Source organism: Argentina silus (assembly GCF_951799395.1).
Source record: "Argentina silus genome assembly, chromosome: 1".
Lineage (NCBI taxonomy): Eukaryota > Metazoa > Chordata > Actinopteri > Argentiniformes > Argentinidae > Argentina > Argentina silus.
This window is the reverse complement of record NC_139655.1, coordinates 12,249,418-12,267,242: the sequence shown is the minus strand read 5'-3', so window position 1 is coordinate 12,267,242 and position 17,825 is coordinate 12,249,418. Positions and strand designations below refer to the sequence as shown.

Sequence of the window (17,825 nt, the reverse complement as noted above, 5' to 3'; positions counted from 1 at the left end):
TCACATAGCATATGATTCTGTTTTTAAACCAGAGTTATGGTTATTCAATGAGTATCAGTTTTGCTATTGGCCTTTGGTTGAATATGATTTTACTCATCAGAGCTCAGAATTTTACTTTTTAAATCGTTTTATTTGATTATACATAGACTTTATTTTACTAGTTATATTTGCTTATTATTGGTTAACGACATGTTATGATTGGTTAACGACAGGTGTGTGCTTGTTAAAATCTACTTCATTCTCTACATCCATGATTTCGTTACTTGTAAAAACCAGTAACAGTGAAATGAAAGTACAGAACCCAGAGTTTAACACATAAAAACATTATGCAACACTTATTTCCAATGTTACTGGAATTTACTTGATGTATTGTCTCTCCTGTAAGACCTGCACTAATGATATTAAATTCGAGATTGAGTTAAACGCACTTGGTTTGTCCACTGACGCTTCCTGTATCAACCTTACTGTAGCTTCAACATGGCTGCGATCAGGAGTGGGGTGACTCCGGGTTGCCTGACGAGATGTTTTCTAAGACAGGCTGTAAGATCAAGCCCCGGCAACCATTCATTGTCAGAGAAATGGAACCAGGTTTGATGTATTCATGTCTCTCGATGTGTTGTGTTTGTCAGGTTGTAAACGTTCAGCTGCAGTTGTCACCACGTCCGGTTGTATGCATGCCTGTGACTTTGACACTGCTAGCCAATGCACTTCAGCTAGCTAACCATAAGCTAGCATGTGAGTTAGCTAGCTAAAGACAGACCTGGATGAACACTTCCCACTAAGATTGAAGACAGCCAGCTGGCTACATATCGATATATGCTCATGATATTGCTTTACACGCTGTCTGTCTCGTCGATATAGACAGTATAAGGGTCTCACCTGTCTGTACAATAGCAATGAATGCACCATAACATATTTCCATTAACATACCTGTGATGAGGTGGATAATAATGTGTGCCCATCATGTCTCCCAATCAGTCTATGCTGTGATCATAACATTTCTTGAGAACGTATATAACATCATGCTGGGCTTTATCTCTTCAAACTCAATCACATACTGGTTGACTACATACAAACATGCAGGTTCCTCACTGTTGATTGCTATTATGACAACACATTGTAAGTTAACTTTTCCTGAAATAAGACACCCAATCACAAGTGTGTATTAATCAGACGTAACAGAATTTCCATATATATATATACTGTATCTGTATTCTTTAAACAGAGGTTTCTACAGAGGTCCCATATTCACACAGTAATAGAATGCACAAGTCCAGTGACGAGGGCTGTCCTTGGACGACGTCACCATGGGAGGTTCTTATTGGTCAGTGCAGTGGCAGTCAGGCACAACAGTTCACAGGTGAGTTTGTCAATGTGCAGAAGGATCGTTGTTGTGTGATAAACTGTTGACCTGAGTAACACTAGAGGATGCAAATGACCCTTCAATAGATACTGTCACATGTCCATGACATTCCAGTTGTTCTTATCCCTTTGAAAATCCCTCCACCCATTATGTGAGGATGGAATTGTGTGTTAACCATCCTTAATTGATATCTCTATGTTGCATACATTTTCCCAGATTCCAGTTGAAACTGTTCCCACGGCAACTCCAGTGGTGGGAGAAACCACTCCAGTCCTGGGGTCCATCCCCAGTCCGGTCGTCGCTGACCCCACCCCCATAAACTTACAGCCAGTTGCTGAGCAGATGGCAGAGGCTGCACCCACAGCATTGGATGTACTGCAGGGGGCGGGAGCAGAGGTCACCCTAGCGGAGCTGGGTCTGGGTTGCGCCACCCCTGTCGGTCTGGTCCAGAATCTGCTGGAGTTTATGCATGTTGATATGGGATTACCCTGGTGGGGAGCCATCGTCGTAGGTAAGCAAAGATCTAGAATGAGCTTACTCTTCATCTGACCTAACTTTAACCATCAGTGGGAAAACGCAAAACTGACCTTAGATCAGTGTCTCAGGGTCATGTCATCCTACCACTGGGATGATGATCCTGCTTTCATCCGACATGTCACTGTGTTGCCCATTTAGGTTTGTATAAACCAGCTACCAGAACATAGCTAGCATTGCAGTGACTTTTCAGATGGTTGTAAGAGGCTTTTAGAGTCTGTTATGATCAGAGATGCATTGTTATAATGTAGTGCTGACCTTCGTTTTTTCTATATTCCTCCCTCTCTTCACACAGGCACAGTCCTTGCTCGTCTGATGGTGTTCCCAGTCATTGTGAAAGGCCAAAGGGAGGCAGCTAAGCTGAACAATGTGCTGCCAGAGATGACCAAACTCACAAACAAGATGAACGAGGCCAAACAGAGCGGAAACAAGTTTGACTGTGAGTGTTCTTACTCATTACATTACATCTCTTTCTATTGGTTGACTATCTAACTATTCCCTCTATGTCTATTCCCTCTATATCTCTTTATAATTTATTTATCATTTAGGTTTATCTGTGTGTGTGTGTGTGTGTGTGTGTCAGTCTCAGTCTCTCATTGTAGGTGTTCTCTCTCTCTTTTAGTTTCCAAAGCGTACTCAGACCTGTCGCTGTTCCAGAAGAAGAATGACGTGAATCCCCTGCGTGGGTTCCTGGTCCCTCTGGTACAGGTCAGTATCTATAGAAATATATTTAAACTATATTTCTATGTAGCCCCCTCTCTCTCTGTCAGATTCTTCCTCTTCTTCTTTCCGACAGACTAGCCACTGCCTGCGTATTCTCTCTAGTCCTGTGTATTCTCTCTGTTAGATTAAATGCACTAATACAGTATAAAACAAAACATTTACTGGATAGTTTTTTCTCCCAATTTTCAGTATGTCTCCCTCTGGTGGTTTTCAGGACATAAGACTCATCTCACACCTCTCTCCCTTCAGACTCCAGTCTTCATCTCCTTCTTCATCGCCCTCAGAAAGATGTCCTACCTCCCAGTTCCCAGTATGCAAACGGGGGGCCTGTTGTGGTTCACAGACCTCACAGCAGCAGACCCCTTCTACATCCTCCCAGTATTAGTGACTGGGACTATGTTTGCCATCCTGGAGGTAAGAGCCATTGTGAAGCTAAGTCTAGAAGAAAGACTCAACTTTGTAGAATGTCTATTTTACAGGCTTAGCATCTTTTCCCTGAAGAAATTACCTTTTATGATTTCAAGAATTCAGTGAAATTACCAAATGATGACTACTATTTTGATTGAAGAATGATATTGTTTTAAACATGTAAATAATTAATAATAATACCCCAACCTGTTGTCTTCTTCTCTGTCTCTCAGTTGGGGGCAGAGTCTGGAGTGGACAACCCCAACCTGCGGGCCATGAAGACTGTGTTCAGGATCATGCCCTTCATCATCCTCCCCCTCACCATCAACTTCCCCACGGTCAGTCTCTCTCTCACACACAATCTCTCTCTCTCTCCCTCTTTCAAAATCTCTCTCTCTCGCTCTCTCACTTTCTCTTTATATTCAGTGCCTTGCGTGTAAATAAAGAGAAAGTGAGAGAGAGAGATTGTGTACATATTGGTTTCACCATTCAGAAATGACACCACGTTTTATGCATCGCCCCCAAGAGTACCACGTTTTATGTATATTTTAGGGTATCCAAAAGTAATGGGATAGATTTAACAAATGTCCAAATTAAGGACTCATGTTTAGTATTTGCTGTATAATCCTTGGCATGCAATAACTGCCTGAAGTCTGCAACCCATTGACCCCACCAGACACCAGGTATCTTCTCTGGTGATGCTCTGCCAGCCTGTACTTCAGCCATCTTCAGTTCAGAGGTCTTTTTGCCTAAAATGTTATCATCAGGAAGTGAAATGCATGTTCAATTGGATTTAAATCTGAAGATTGACTTGGCCAGTCAAGACCTTTCCACTTTTTGGTCCTGAAAAGCTCCCTAGTTGCTATGGCAGTATGTCTTGGGTCATTGTTTTATTATATGATGTAGTGCCATCCAATGAATTTGGAGGAATTTGCTTGCACTCGAGCAGACAAGATGTTTCTGTACACTTCAGAATACATTCTGATGCTGCCATCAGCAGTTACAATCATCAATTAAGACAAGCTAGCAAGTTCTAGTGGCAGCTATACATGCCCAATCCTAACACCCCTTGCAGCATGTTTCACAGATGAGGTGGTATGCTGTAAATCTTGGGCAGATTCTTTTTTCTCCAAACTTCCCTCTTGCATTCACTCTGGTCAATGATAATATTAATCTTACCTGTCCACGATACCTTTTTCCAGACCTCTGCAGGCTTTTTAGGTACTTTTTAGCTAACTGTAAGCTGACCATCCTTTTTGAGGATAACTAGTGCTTTGACCTTGCAGTGAAGCGTCTGTAGTTTGACTGGTAACATATTCTATGGATGGTAGTCTCTGACACATTCATGCCTACCTCCTGGAGAGTGTTCCTGATCTGTGGGACAGTTGTTTTGGGGGTTTTCTTAATTATGGTGAGCAGTCTTCGTTCATCCACTGTCTTTCTTGGCCTACCATCCTGTTTGCGATTGCTGAACTCACCAGTGCTTTTGTTTATTTTGTATGAAGTTCCAAACTGTTGATTTTGGTAAGCCTAAGGTTTTGGCTATGTTTCTGATTCGATTTTTCAGCCTAATAATGGCTTCCTAGACTTTCATTGACACCTCTTTGGTCCTCATGTTAACAGACACCAATAGCAAACTTCAAAGGCAAATCTAAAGCCTGGAGTCAATACTACACATTGACAGCTCTCTTATGCCTGTGTAGAGGAATTATAATATCAGTTTCCACATTTATGTTTGGCAGAGACTTTTGGCTATATTTTGTTGATAACAAAGCATATCTAATATTGATAGTCTGACTCCAATGTAATTATCACTATGTGCAAAGAATTGTTGAGTCTGTGCTTATTTAGTGCAAGAAAGGTCAAATAGAATGAATCAAATGAGGCTTTAATAATACATCTATTACAAGGCAAATACTTCATAGAAAAATGTTACTTTATGAGAGAGAGAGAGAGAGAGAGGGGTAGGGTGAGCTGTTGATAAGGAGACCACCAACCATCATTCATCTTATTACATCTAAACTGATGACATCACAGCTTTGACACCTCAAGACATTCCACAGAGCTCACAGCCATTTGTCTTTCGGGGGATGCACCTGCACAAATGATGTGACGGAACACACCTGACTTACTAAAAACACCTGTCAAGACAATTGTCCCATTACTTTTGGGTACCTTAAAATAGGGGGACTATGCATAAAAAGTGTTGTAATTTCTGAATGGTGAAACAAATGTACACAAATACCATCAAATACAAGCTGAGAATCTCTGCTTTAACCTCATAGTAATTGTTTGATTTTAAATCCAAATACGCAGAGCACTGTATATATATCACAATTTCTCTTGGGTGCTCTCTCTCTCTCTCTTCCCCCCCCCATCATTACAATATATAGAAGCACAGGACTTCCTTGTTTTAACCCGGTGGAGTCTTATTGAGATAGAAAGCAGCAGGGTCATTGTATTAGACAAGGTGTCTGGCTCCATGCTGCTCAGTCAGACAGTCTGGAAATGTCATTCCTGTGTTTTTCTCTCTCTTCCTCCTCAGGCGGTGTTTACGTACTGGATGACCTCCAACACCTTCTCTTTGGGCCAGGTAGCCCTGCTTAGACACCCGCTGGTCAGGCAGAAGCTGGGGATTCCAGAGAGGATCACCCATCCCACCTCGGCCATGCCCCAGAATGAGGGCTTCATTGAGACTATAAAGAAAGGTGGGTGTGGGGGAAGGGGTGGGATGCTGTGATTAACACACACACACACACACACACACACACACTATCTTATTTCACTCTGTTTAACTGTTTTGATCTGTGTCTCCTAGGCTGGAAAAACGCTCAGCTGGCTTCGCAGCTAGAGGAGAGGGAGAGGAGGATCAAGAACCACCTGGACATTGCTGCTAAAGGTGAGACACATGCTCCGCTCCATTTTACATCGAACTCCAGGTCTTTCTTGAAAAAGATTTTTATCTCAATGAGACTAACTCTTTTTATTTAACCTAAGAGGTTAAATAAAAAACACCATCTCTGTATTCAGTTAACTGTAGTAGAGGATCTCTGTCATGTCTCTCCTTCTCTCCTCTCCAAACAGGTCCATTGAGGCAGACCTTCACTCACAACCCCCTACAGCAGATTGCACCACCCATCGCAGCAGTGTCAGCTAAAGCAAAGGAAGGATCCCAGGCAACCAGTTGCAAGAAGAGGCCATGGGAGGAGACGATTGGATAAAGAAGAGGATGATTGACAGTCTGAAGGCCCAAAGAATTATGTGTACATATTTATGGAGAGAGAAATGTGTGGAGGGATTGGTTGAAATGATGGGTTGGGGAGGGTTGTTATCATGTATGTGTCGGTTGCCTTATAATGTCCATTGCGATGTGTGCCTTCTGACATCAGGTATACTGGGAATGTGTTAATCACCCAAAGACATTGCAATGGAGCTCACAACAACTTTTCTGTATGCTACTTGCTGGGAATTGATAAGAAAAAAACAATCGTTTTAACTGTCCATGAGTAATTTATTATAAATACAGTCAACTATTTACCATCCCTGAACTCAACCAAGACACCCCCCCTCCCTACCCTATGTTTAGATAAACCCAAAAGTTTGAGAAAAATAATTCTACAGAATTTGCTTGAAGAAAAAAAAATAGCCCTTTTCCTGACTAAGATCTTAACGCTGTACGTAGAATACACATTTACATAGAATAAATATAAATGAACACTTACCACCAAAAAGTGTGGCCAGAGTTACCTACATTCTACTATACTAGTCTTTTATTACAGGTATGATAAAGCATGTTTTCTATTGTCATCAGTGCTTTCAGATTCAATGATGACCTGCTACTCCCTTACAATGAATTAACCCTAGACAATTAAATGGCCTTCCTAGATGCTTCAGTCTTATCTCCACCATTGGTTTCCTCATTGAAAGTCATTATATTGTAATGCCAGTTCACAGAGTTCAGTTATAACCCATAGAGCCAAGTAATGGTTTAGTATTACTGATTCTTTTGGAGTGACTGGAATGCCCTCTGTGATGTCAGAGTTCAACTGGAGTGTCATCCTGGCCAAAGAATGACCCCATCGTCCATTGAACATACAGTATCATGGCGTTGTCTGGTTGGCCAGAGATTCAGCTCGAGCACACCCTGTGGTTGGCAGCCCAGTGGAAGAATGTGGCCAGGGGGTGGTGTGGTTGAGCCTCTTGCATGTGCGTTCTCAGTCTTCAGCAGTGTGTTGGTGTTAGACTCCTACTCTGCTTTGTCATCTGTGTCCATCTCCGTCAGAACTGAGTAGCACACTTTCTGAATCAACAGGCCAAAGTCGGCTAAGAAAGAGAGGATGAGAAAGTTACCCATCTGATTATTATAACAGTTTGGAAGTGACCAAAGTGTATTTCAAGATAAATACCTGCAAGCAAGATACATATTCTGCTGTTTGTATTTACTTTGCTTGTTTTGTAAGTACATCTGTATTCCGTATCCCTTTAGATTTATTTGTGTCTATTTGTATATATGTTGCCTCATTGTGAAATGTCTTTGGGTTCTTCTAGACAATGCAAATACATACATTTTGTTGGATGTTCACACTGTTTTATAGACCTACTGTATATAATAGCTGGCATACAACTGTACAGGACAGTGACATGCTTGCAGTTTGTGTTTGATGAAGCTCTAAATTAATGTGACTCACCAATGAACTTGCGGAGCCACATGGGTCTTTTGTTGGAGGGAGTGTAGATACACAGGAAGTAGACGGGCACTCCTGATAGGGCAATGCCGATGCCAATCAGGGAGTTGACGGTGTCACTGTAGAGGGGCACCACCACCAGGAACACGGTGCAGACACAGAAGACGATGGGGAAGAACAGACTGAGCTGAGAGAGACAAAGAGGAAATATAATTATCACTACTATCTCAAGCAATGAATGAGATCAGTTATTCAAATAAACTGCAAAAAGTGCTTAATAAATCACAACACCAAATGGAGGTTTCCATTTGAACGTGTCAGGGCAGTTTAGTGTTGAGGTTTGTGTGTTATGGCATGTGGATGGTTTTGTTACCTTGAGAGGTCTGACTCTGTCAGGCTGTTTCCAGCGCAGGTAGAGCTGGCCTAAGATGGACAGGCCCACAAAGAACCAGTAGCTGAAGCTGTAATAGTTGATCAGTCTAAAGATGTCCTCAACACAGAGGTAGACCAGTGCCATGGCACCCTACAGAGTAACATAACATATATACAGACTTAGAGTGCATGATGGGGGAATACACAAACACAGAGAACTCTGAGGCAGACAGAACCACAGATTTATGGATATAACAATGGGTTAGAAGCATGGAACACTCAGACAGACAGAGCCCTGGGGCATACAGAACACTCCGGCAGACAAAACAATGGTTTGAATGAATGGAACACTCAGGCAGACAGACAGAACATCAATAAAACATACATAAAATACATATTAAGATGGAGCAATGGACTGACGTTGAAGAGCAGTGCAGGGATGGGGGTGTAGCGTTGGACGTGGATCATGCACAGGTAGTCTGGGAGATGGCCCTCTCTGGAACCCACGAAGAACAGCCTGGAGAAACACACACATGTGACACAGCACTGGAGCACAGTGGACTAGTCACACACAAACACGCATGCACACGGCTATCTCTAACAATTTAGAATCTAATGATAATGATGATGAAAATGATAACGATGACAGTTAAAGATGGGGATTGAACAGTTGTCACTCTCACTCACCTTGAGGCAGCGAGAATGGATGCGTTGAGTCCACCAAAGCAAGAGAACGCCACTGCTAGTGGGATAGTCCAATTCATCACACCAAACACCTGGTCTGCAAACGTCTATGGGATAAAGTAGATGTCATATGTAACCAATCCAAACACTTATATCAAACAAATTCACCAGATGAACTGCCTATAGTTATAGTGCTATGACTAGTATAGAACTCTCACCACAGCCACAGCATCACTGTCCAGAATGGCAGGGATTGGCAGCACAGTGTAGTATGCCACGTTGGTCAGGATGTAGATCACTGTCACAATGGGCATGGAGATGGCAATGGCCAGGGGCAGGTTCCTGCAGTTCACACAAACACACACCAGGGGGAGACAGAGGTTCAATTTAGAAGAAAAGAAATCAGCCAAGAAAGCAATGAAGTGGCTCAGTTTCAGGGTTCTTCATGAGTGTATGGGTCAAGAGTTGACCCCTTGGGCAAGGGTGGGGTGGAGGTGGGGGGGGGGGGCGGTGTTTGTCACATAATCTGCTTGAGAACTCCGGGAGTAGCTTGTGATCCAATCACATGTCTGTCTTGCTTCATTTGATCAGCGTTTGGCTGTGTGAATCATAGCGAAGGCTCCGATAATTCCCCAAGAGGAGTTCGCCCCTCCCCCGCCCTGCCCAAAACACTCAGGCTACCTATTCTATACCATCTGTTATCTCTGTCCCATGCACTACCATTCACTTTTCCTTGCATATACAGAACCACTCCATACACTTAGAATTGGGAGAGGATGAGAGAGTGAAAGTGTTATATAAGGGGTTAGTTAATCCTCTTATTTTACATATGCTATTACTACTCCTTCCTTACCTCTGCATCTCTGTTTACTATACCTTCATTCCTCCTTTATTCCTTCACTGTTCATTCACATGTACACTATAAGGAGTACATGTCATGGTTCCGTCAGAGATCACCTCAGAGACTATTGGCTCACAGGTGTCGCCAATTGCTAATAAGAACCCTTCTCTTTAAGAAGTGTTTTCTGTTGTTTCCTTTGTCTTTGCTTGGAATCCTCTAGGTTGTTTCTTTTTGGTATCCTTGCGTTTTGTTATTTCTCTAGTGTTTCCTTTGTATCCTTGTGGATCACTACCAGTAAAGTGGCTTTTGCCTTTGAACTGCATTCGCTCGTCTGGTCTCCTCTCTGCGCCTGGGTCCTACACCACACAACCTCACAGTACAAGCTGTTTGCCCACTAGTACTCTCCTCTCATGCCTTCCCTTCCCACTTTCCTTCCTTCCCCTCCCTCCCTGCTGCCTCACCTCTCAGGGTTCTTGATCTCCTCAGTGACAAAGTTGAGGGTGTCCCAGCCAGAGTAGGAGAACAGGGCTGAGTACAGGGCCAAGGCAATGTCGCCGGGGTCTCTGGTTGAACCATCGAACAGACCCTCAAAGTTCTGGGTATGACCTGAGAAACACAAACAAATATATAATACACACACATACACAGGGTATTTGCTGGTGCAAATGAATTCATGAAATCAGCGGAGTGTGTGGAGATTATATATCTTTGTGTGAGTGATGACAATGTGTTTGTCGGTGTGTGTGTCTGTGCAGTTGATTAGATTAGATTAGATTAGATGTAACTTTATTGTCATTGTGCAGAGTACAAGTACAGAGACAACGAAATGCAGTTAGCGTCTAACCAGAAGTGCAAAAAAGCAGAAAAGTGCAGTGTGAACAGTATATACAGGTAGTGCAGTAAATGAGAAGTATAGTAGTGCAGTATAGTATGAGTAGTGCAGTGTAAGCAGTATATGGATTAGCAGTAGCATTATAAACAGAATAAATAGAATGCAGTATGAACAGTGTAAGCAGCATATGAGCTGTATAGACAATGCAGTATAAGCAGTATATATGTATTAACAGTACAGAGTAAATAGCAGAATAAATATGGAGTGCCGTATGAACAGTATAAACAGGTATGTACAGATATGTGCAGTGTATTAACAGTAGTATTAAAATAAAAATAAAAGATCGTTGTGAGTAAATGTTAATGCCATTTGTATTGTGTGTCTGAGAGTGAAGGACATTCTGAGTGAGTACCCTGAGCTATCTTGGTCAGGCCGGTGATGATGACAGCGATGAGGGCGATGACCTTGGCGTAGGTGAAGAAGTCCTGGACACGAGTCCCCCACTTCACATAGGCACAGTTCACAAAGGTCAGCAAACCTGCAGGAGGGGAGGTAGACAGATTCAGATCCACATGTTCCTACTACAGACCCAATCAAAGATGATATATGTCCTCACAAATACACTATCAATTAATATTCACACACTCATACTGGCTTGTGTGGATGAGCTGCAGAGCTCTAAGCTGCTTTAATTACTAAGGTATTATTCCTTATCAATCAATACATGACATACTATATAACCCTTGTGAAAATGTTTTCCTGCTGTGTTGATGACATACTGTAGGGTTCCCTTGTGGTGTAAGTGCCCTCCAATGTCTATGTCAATGACCTCTGAATTCCAATGAAGGTGTGGACCTTTTACCATTTAGACAAGTAACATGGCTAGTCAGGACTCAGACAAACACAGCTGGACACACATACACTCTCATCAGTATTTGACCACTCTGTCTTCTTCTCCTGTGAAGGTAAGAGGAAAAGGTATAAAGATACCCTGAAGGCCACCCTCAAGAAAGGTGATATTAGCACCAGAAATAAGGAAGGGGGGGGGGGGGGGTGTTCTGATTGAGAGTGCATGGCTTGAGGAAACGGGGCTGCTGACTCCAGCAGTCGAGTTAGTTGTTTTTCAAAGAGGGAAAGAGCTGAGTGCAGCACATACAGAGAGACATGGGTAGAGAGGGTGGCAGACAAAGACAAGACTCAGACATACTGGAAAAGGAGTGCACTGATACAAAGACCATTTCCCTGTACATGTTGTAAAATTGATCTAATGTGTCCAGGCTAATTTGGGTGATTATATGGCCTCCATGACAGAACAGCAGTAAGAGTTGCTAACCAACTGACACACTGACTGACTGACTGACTGACTGACTGACAGAGACGTTAAGGTTCAGCTCTTCAACGTTCCCTGTGTCCTTCTGGAGCAACTCCCACAGTCTTGAGAAAACATGTTTACCAGAGTCCTTCTAGGTCTTATCTCTCTGGGCTATAATCAGTGTTTGTTTGCTGAAGTTCATAACCTGGAGATAGCATCCCAGATGATGACTGTTTAATGTGAATCATCAAAGTCTTCCCACTCTCATAAAAACACATTCCCCCTACTAAGGTGCTGACAGCAAGTCATTCACAAAATACTGTATCTTTTTGTCATGTTCAAAACGCTGATATTCTTTCCAGCAATGACAACATTTTACTTCAAACAAATCCAAGCAGCTACATTTGGTCTACACCAGTGTTTTCCTCAGATCAGCACACGAGTTCATATCTACACCTCAAGTGCATGTTCTGGCTCAAAAAAGGACCTGACAGTTGACACACACACACATCAACCCCCTCCTTCCCCCCAAACACACAAGAGGAGATGATCATAACAGCATCACCCCCCTCTTCCCCCCACATTAGAAAAGAGGATCATAACAGTCTCCTGTCTACAGGTGGGCTCCTCAAACATAACATATCACAATGTCCAGACAGAGAGAGCAGTGATGAGGACGGGAGGAAAAGAGCTCGCCACACAGATGTAAAAGGTGTGGTGTGTTGACAGTGTAAGAGGAGGAGGGTGGGAGGGTTGAGATCAGGTTGGCAGTTGACTGCTTTAGATGTGGACCAGATGTGAGGTGAGACTGGTGGCTGCCATGTTTGGGTTTCTCCATGCCTTGTCAGGGAAGTGCCATGCTGAGCTGTCACAAGCCACTAGCCCAGAGGTCAGAGTCTCACCAAGGCAAGGACTTTAACTCACTGCTATCAGCATATTCATCTACCTTAAAGCACTGCTTATCTGTTTTGTGTGTGTGCATGTCTGTGGATAAGTGGGTGGACGGGTGGAAGAATGAGTTATATTTATTGGTACAGACCTTCACTTGATGGTTAAGGTCTATCTAAGATCATTGATGGCCTATCCCTTTCAAGTACTCTCTTTGTCTCAGTGTTCTGTCTTGATGCCCCAGTGTTGCTGATTGACCTTCTCCAGTGTTCTGTCTGTGTATATGTCTCTGTATTCTTTTTATCTGCCCTCAGAGTTCTGACTGTCTGTCCCAGAGTTCTGACTGTCTGTCCCAGTGTTCTGATTGTCTGTCCCTGTGTTCTATCCATTTGTTTCAGTGTCACAACATGCAACATTAAAGCCTATTGACTCCTAGGTATGACCGTTAACTAACTGAGATTTATGAGTGGTTGTGCTGAGAGCTCCAGTTATCTGCTAGCCTGTATGAATAAAACCCATGATTCAACACATTCTCCTCCTCTCTGTCTATGTACTGTAATCTATGTCATTACTCAACGTTCTCCTTATCTCCCTCTCTCTGTCATACTTTTGCAATTAAGAGCACTCTTTTGGCGTGATACATGACACATAGACCGAAATTAGTTTTCTGAAGTTGAGTCAAATTCCACATTCCACATCCCACATTCTACCCCCTTTACACAGGAAACATGTGTTGATGTCTGTAGTCTCGTTCCTCTTTCACACTTTCTAGTACACTTCTGTTGCTCAAGTGCTGACCTAGTGCTGGCAGTCATTTAATTTCTCTTCTCCCTTTCCACCAATACAGACACCCATTCACCACCCTTCAAAACTCTCACGCAACACACCACCACCAACCAACAAAGTCCTCACACACATCTTGGTAGATACCTACTTACAATACCACAGCAAAGCACTCACACACACTTCATAGTAAAAAATGTCAAAATGACTGTAAAACACATACATATGCAGGCTGCGGCGAGCAGTCGATTGGCCACATAGGGGGCTACACAGGTGGGGAAGATGGGCTGCACCATGTAGTTGGAGAAGGTGATGGCTATGACGGCTTGGCTAGTGGGCTCTATGATGAGCAGCGACGTCCACAGGCGGATGAAGGCCAGGAAGCCCCCGAAGGCCTCTAGGATGTAGGCGTAGCTGGCACCAGACTTGTTGATGGTGGTGCCCAGCTCAGCGTAGCACAGGGCCCCAAACACAGAGAAGATCCCACCGATAGTCCACACTACCAGCGACAGCCCGTAGGAGGCACTGTAGATCAAAACGCCCTTGGGCGAGACAAAGATGCCTGAGCCAATCATGTTGCCCACGATGAGGCAGACACCGTTCAGGAGGGAGATCTCCTTCTTGAGCTTCATGGAATCGCCTGAGCCGTCAGATTTCAGGGAGGGCCCGCCATTGGATGCCTCGCATGGCGGCTCTTGCGTGGGGGCAGGACTATATGATGCCATTGGTTCAGAGAGGAGATTAATGAGAGGTGATGTAGGGAAGAGAACAGTGGTTGGACCTGATTTCAGTCAGTGGATGGTAGTTTATATTTAGTGAGTTAGAATTGATTTCCAGCTATAGTCCTGTTGGTGACATCTGTGAAGACATAAAAGTGTTATCAGACAGTGTGTGGGTGTCACCATGGGGACCAATCTGCTAAATGGGCACAGTAATCAAATGCAACATGAATTTAATTGTTGTGCATTTTCAATAATCATTTTCTGAATGATACATTAGTAAAAGATTAAATGTTTCTGCATTCCTGTTCCAGTGAGACAAAACAAGCTGTCGGCATCGCTATTCAGTAACACAAATATGGACACACACACACACACACACACACACACACACACACACACACACATACACACACACACACACACACACACACACACACACACACACACACACACACACTCTGCTTGTTATTGGTTTTTACAGATGGCAATTTGAGAGCCATTAGAGATCTCAGCAAACGGCTGAGTGTATTGACAGAGAGAGGGAGAAAGGCAAACAGGCCTAAAAACACTACAACTAATATTACCGGCTGTGACTGCCAATGTGATCTTCAGTTTTTATCATTTACGTATTCTATGAAATAGAACCTAACATGCACACACACACACACACACACACACACACACACACACACACACACACACACATAATAATAATGCTGACAATGACACAAACTATTGTAGCGAACAGGCAATGCTTGACCAATAGAGCAAGACAGGGCTGATGAATCGACACAGAACAGTGAATCAGACAAAAACAAGTAAAGATAGAGAGTACAATGAAGCAGAATTGAATTGGAGATAGAGCGGCAGACTGAAGGTACTATCAGAACACAAAACAAATGGCTTAACCAGATAAGTTAACTGAGTCTACACACAAAGTCAAGACAGGTAAAAACATACAAATACAGACAGTGGGCATTGGGGTCTAATGATATACTGAGGAAAGAGAGAGAAATCAATTGACATAGAAGGAGTACACAGACTGGAAGGGAAGGGTGAGTCATGGGGAGAAGAGGAGAGATGGAGGAGTGCAGACACCCAGGCACATGAGTTCAAAAAGAGAGAATGATTGTGAGGAGAATAGTAGATCTTCCATGCACGTGATTACAACGAGGGCAGATTACATTAAAAACCAGGCTCTTAGAACTAGAGTACAAGGTCCAAGAGTCACTGATAAGTAGCCTACTCAAAGAGACTATAATATACTCAAGGTTATATCCTGGATCAAACCATTTGTCTTCATCTAGAGTAGGCTATACATTTGGCATGCAGCTTTTATTTGACCAAATCCCGCTTTACACAGCACAGGGAAGTTGCAGTATGGACAAAACAGGTATTGATGGAGCATATAGGCCTACTAAAGAAGACAGAAATGCCATTACAAGTTAATAAATAATCTATTCGTAATGTACAAACACGTGTACAATAGCAAATAAAAAGTACTGAGGCATAATTGTACTAAAGCATACAGACTCTATTTAACCAATATTACAAATTGAAAATCCCACGTATAATGACAGTGCAGGCAATACGGGGGTCTCACCTTTTACAGATGCGCGAAAGATGAACTTGGTCTTCTTGGGTGTCTTGCTCGTCCTGTTCTAGTAGATTCTGAACTGAATGAGCCCGGTTTTATAGCACATTCATTTTAACTGAGCATCTCGACTGAAACTCGTCAATTACCGTATTCTGACTACTATTATAAAGTGATTTATAAAGTGATTATAGGGCCTACCGGAAGAAGAGTCACGCGTCTACTGACTTGACTTTACCCGCTCACCCTATGTCGTGGACTGGAGGTGCACCATTTGATCAGCTGATAAACTTCTGCTTTCTGACACGGCTACCAAGGAGATAAGGAAAGGGGGAGGGAGAGGGAGGAGTGGATTGGTCTGGTCTCCCAAAGTTAATTACTTTGTAATGTCACTGTGTACTTTGACAATGGGTTTCCTTCAGATTGATTGCTACATTAATCACGCTGTAATGGACTGAGAGTCGAGACGTAGCCTACTTTCTAAAAGCTTTATTTCAGTTCACACAGTTTCTGCTTTGATGACTGAAGTCAACCATTTATTTCGTGTAAACCTGTTGATGGTGACTCTTTCAATAGTCTCACCTGGTCATCTTTATTCGTACATGATCTGACACAGTAATTGGGCTCATAATGTGAGAATTAAACACTGCACGGGAGCATCTAGCCCCATCTGTGACGAGGATTATATTAATATTTACATTCGGATGATGTGTGTGTGTGTGTGTGTGTGTATACATACACAACATCCAACACACAACATCCGAATGTAAATATTAATATAATCCTAGTTACAGATGGGGCTAGGGAGCAGCATAGGAGCATAATGATACACCGCAGAGAAATGATGATTTCATTTGAGATTAGAATTACTCCTAAAACCAATACACATAATTTCAAAGATTTTTTTTTAAATATTTTTAAACCATATGATCCTTTCAATCATACCATTCCATTAAGCTATTGAGACTCAGATACTGAGCATGTATCGTTTTATAAATTCAAAACAATTATATTTTGTTATATTCTGGGAATATTGTGGGACCATATAGCAGTCGTGACCCGGTGTACCCCCCTTTGACAATCTGACACAGTGGGAGCTCTCTGCGTTTTATCATTGAAATTGACGAATTGATGGATGAATGGTGAAAATAACGGTCCACAGCCCCCTCTTGTGGACTTGACATGCACACCTCAAATTCCCTCCTTCCCACAAATTCCGTCCTTTCAAACCGTGACAAATGACAATATTGACCGCCTCGTGACGTAATTATGCGTATTGTGTGATCAATGCTCTTGTGCTCTTTGGTGTGAAGTTTTCATGATAGGCAGCAGTTTGTCCTGAATGTAGCTGGAAATGGGCCAATCAAGCAGCGTGACAATCAATCAATGAACATTAATTTGTGAAAGTGAAACTTAATTTATACAGTTCACATTGTTTATGCTTCTCAAATGATGAGTGATGAAAATAATACATTAGCTGACCATTAACACAATGTAAACTTATTGTGAACACACCATAACCATGTTCACTTGATGCATATCTTGGTATGCCATTGAAAGCCTGATGAATCACCCACACACTCATATCCACACCTGTGACTACCACTACACATACCCTCCTTTCCTCTAAAACCCAATGAAACCCAACAATCATTGTGGAGCGTCACTTTTTAACTCTGCTTTTGATTGAGACATGTCTCTGTCGCTCCGAACGCATGTGGACAAACTTCTCACACATGGCTCCTTTCAGCCTTTGTCTCTTTCCCTTTCTGCCCAAAATTCCTCTCCTTGGTTACCAGTTGTCATGGTTTTGGGAGCCCCAGCAGTGGGGGGATTATCAGCCATTTTGGGGACAGCTGGCCAGGTTTGTCCATGCTGCCCCCTGTCCCGCTACCAGCCACACTGGGGGGATGAGGGGTGGCATTGTGTGAGGATTAGAGCTTCCTGTGTGTCAGCCCATTACACTGGGAGGGGGAGGACACAGAGAGAGGGAGAAAATTAAAGAGAAAATGAAAGAGAGTGGGTATGAAAGAGAGTATGACACACAGAGGGAGAGAGGGGGTGAGGGCCTCTACAGCTGCACT

At 42.9% G+C, this 17,825-nt stretch overlaps 2 protein-coding genes across 3 annotated transcripts; one reads left to right on the top strand and one right to left on the bottom strand.

Moving 5' to 3' along the window:
* The first annotated feature begins 444 nt into the window (after window positions 1–444).
* On the top strand, window positions 445–7,254 carry oxa1l (OXA1L mitochondrial inner membrane protein). 2 transcript variants are annotated; one of them, XM_083665595.1, is made up of 10 exons: window positions 445–588; window positions 1,226–1,360; window positions 1,580–1,874; window positions 2,193–2,336; window positions 2,520–2,605; window positions 2,870–3,034; window positions 3,262–3,366; window positions 5,574–5,736; window positions 5,847–5,927; window positions 6,113–7,254. In XM_083665595.1, the coding sequence occupies exons 1-10, from the start codon at window positions 478–480 to the stop codon at window positions 6,247–6,249; spliced, it is 1,422 nt and encodes a 473-aa protein (XP_083521721.1). In that variant the 5' UTR covers window positions 445–477; the 3' UTR covers window positions 6,250–7,254. The 2 variants fall into 2 exon arrangements, with proteins under 2 accessions (XP_083521721.1, XP_083521722.1); XM_083665596.1 differs by having other exon boundaries at window positions 463–540.
* Window positions 7,232–14,241, bottom strand: slc7a7 (solute carrier family 7 member 7). Its single transcript, XM_083665476.1, has 9 exons — window positions 13,649–14,241; window positions 10,855–10,980; window positions 10,072–10,216; window positions 8,988–9,111; window positions 8,773–8,876; window positions 8,506–8,602; window positions 8,087–8,236; window positions 7,717–7,900; window positions 7,232–7,351 (listed from the first exon to the last, which is right to left on the bottom strand). The coding sequence occupies exons 1-9, from the start codon at window positions 14,148–14,150 to the stop codon at window positions 7,275–7,277; spliced, it is 1,509 nt and encodes a 502-aa protein (XP_083521602.1). The 5' UTR covers window positions 14,151–14,241; the 3' UTR covers window positions 7,232–7,274.
* Between the last annotated feature and the right edge of the window lie 3,584 nt (window positions 14,242–17,825).

Coding starts and splice junctions, on each gene's coding strand:
- oxa1l (XM_083665595.1), top strand. CDS start 478: ATGGCTGCGATCAGGAGTGGGGTGACTCCGGGTTGCCTGACGAGATGT. Junction 589..1,225: donor TGTCAGAGAAATGGAACCAG/GTTTGATGTATT, acceptor TTCTTTAAACAG/AGGTTTCTACAGAGGTCCCA. Junction 3,035..3,261: donor CTATGTTTGCCATCCTGGAG/GTAAGAGCCATT, acceptor TCTGTCTCTCAG/TTGGGGGCAGAGTCTGGAGT.
- slc7a7 (XM_083665476.1), bottom strand. CDS start 14,150: ATGGCATCATATAGTCCTGCCCCCACGCAAGAGCCGCCATGCGAGGCA. Junction 10,981..13,648: donor GCTCGCCGCAGCCTGCATAT/GTATGTGTTTTA, acceptor CCCCTCCTGCAG/GTTTGCTGACCTTTGTGAAC. Junction 8,603..8,772: donor TCCATTCTCGCTGCCTCAAG/GTGAGTGAGAGT, acceptor GTGTTTCTCCAG/GCTGTTCTTCGTGGGTTCCA.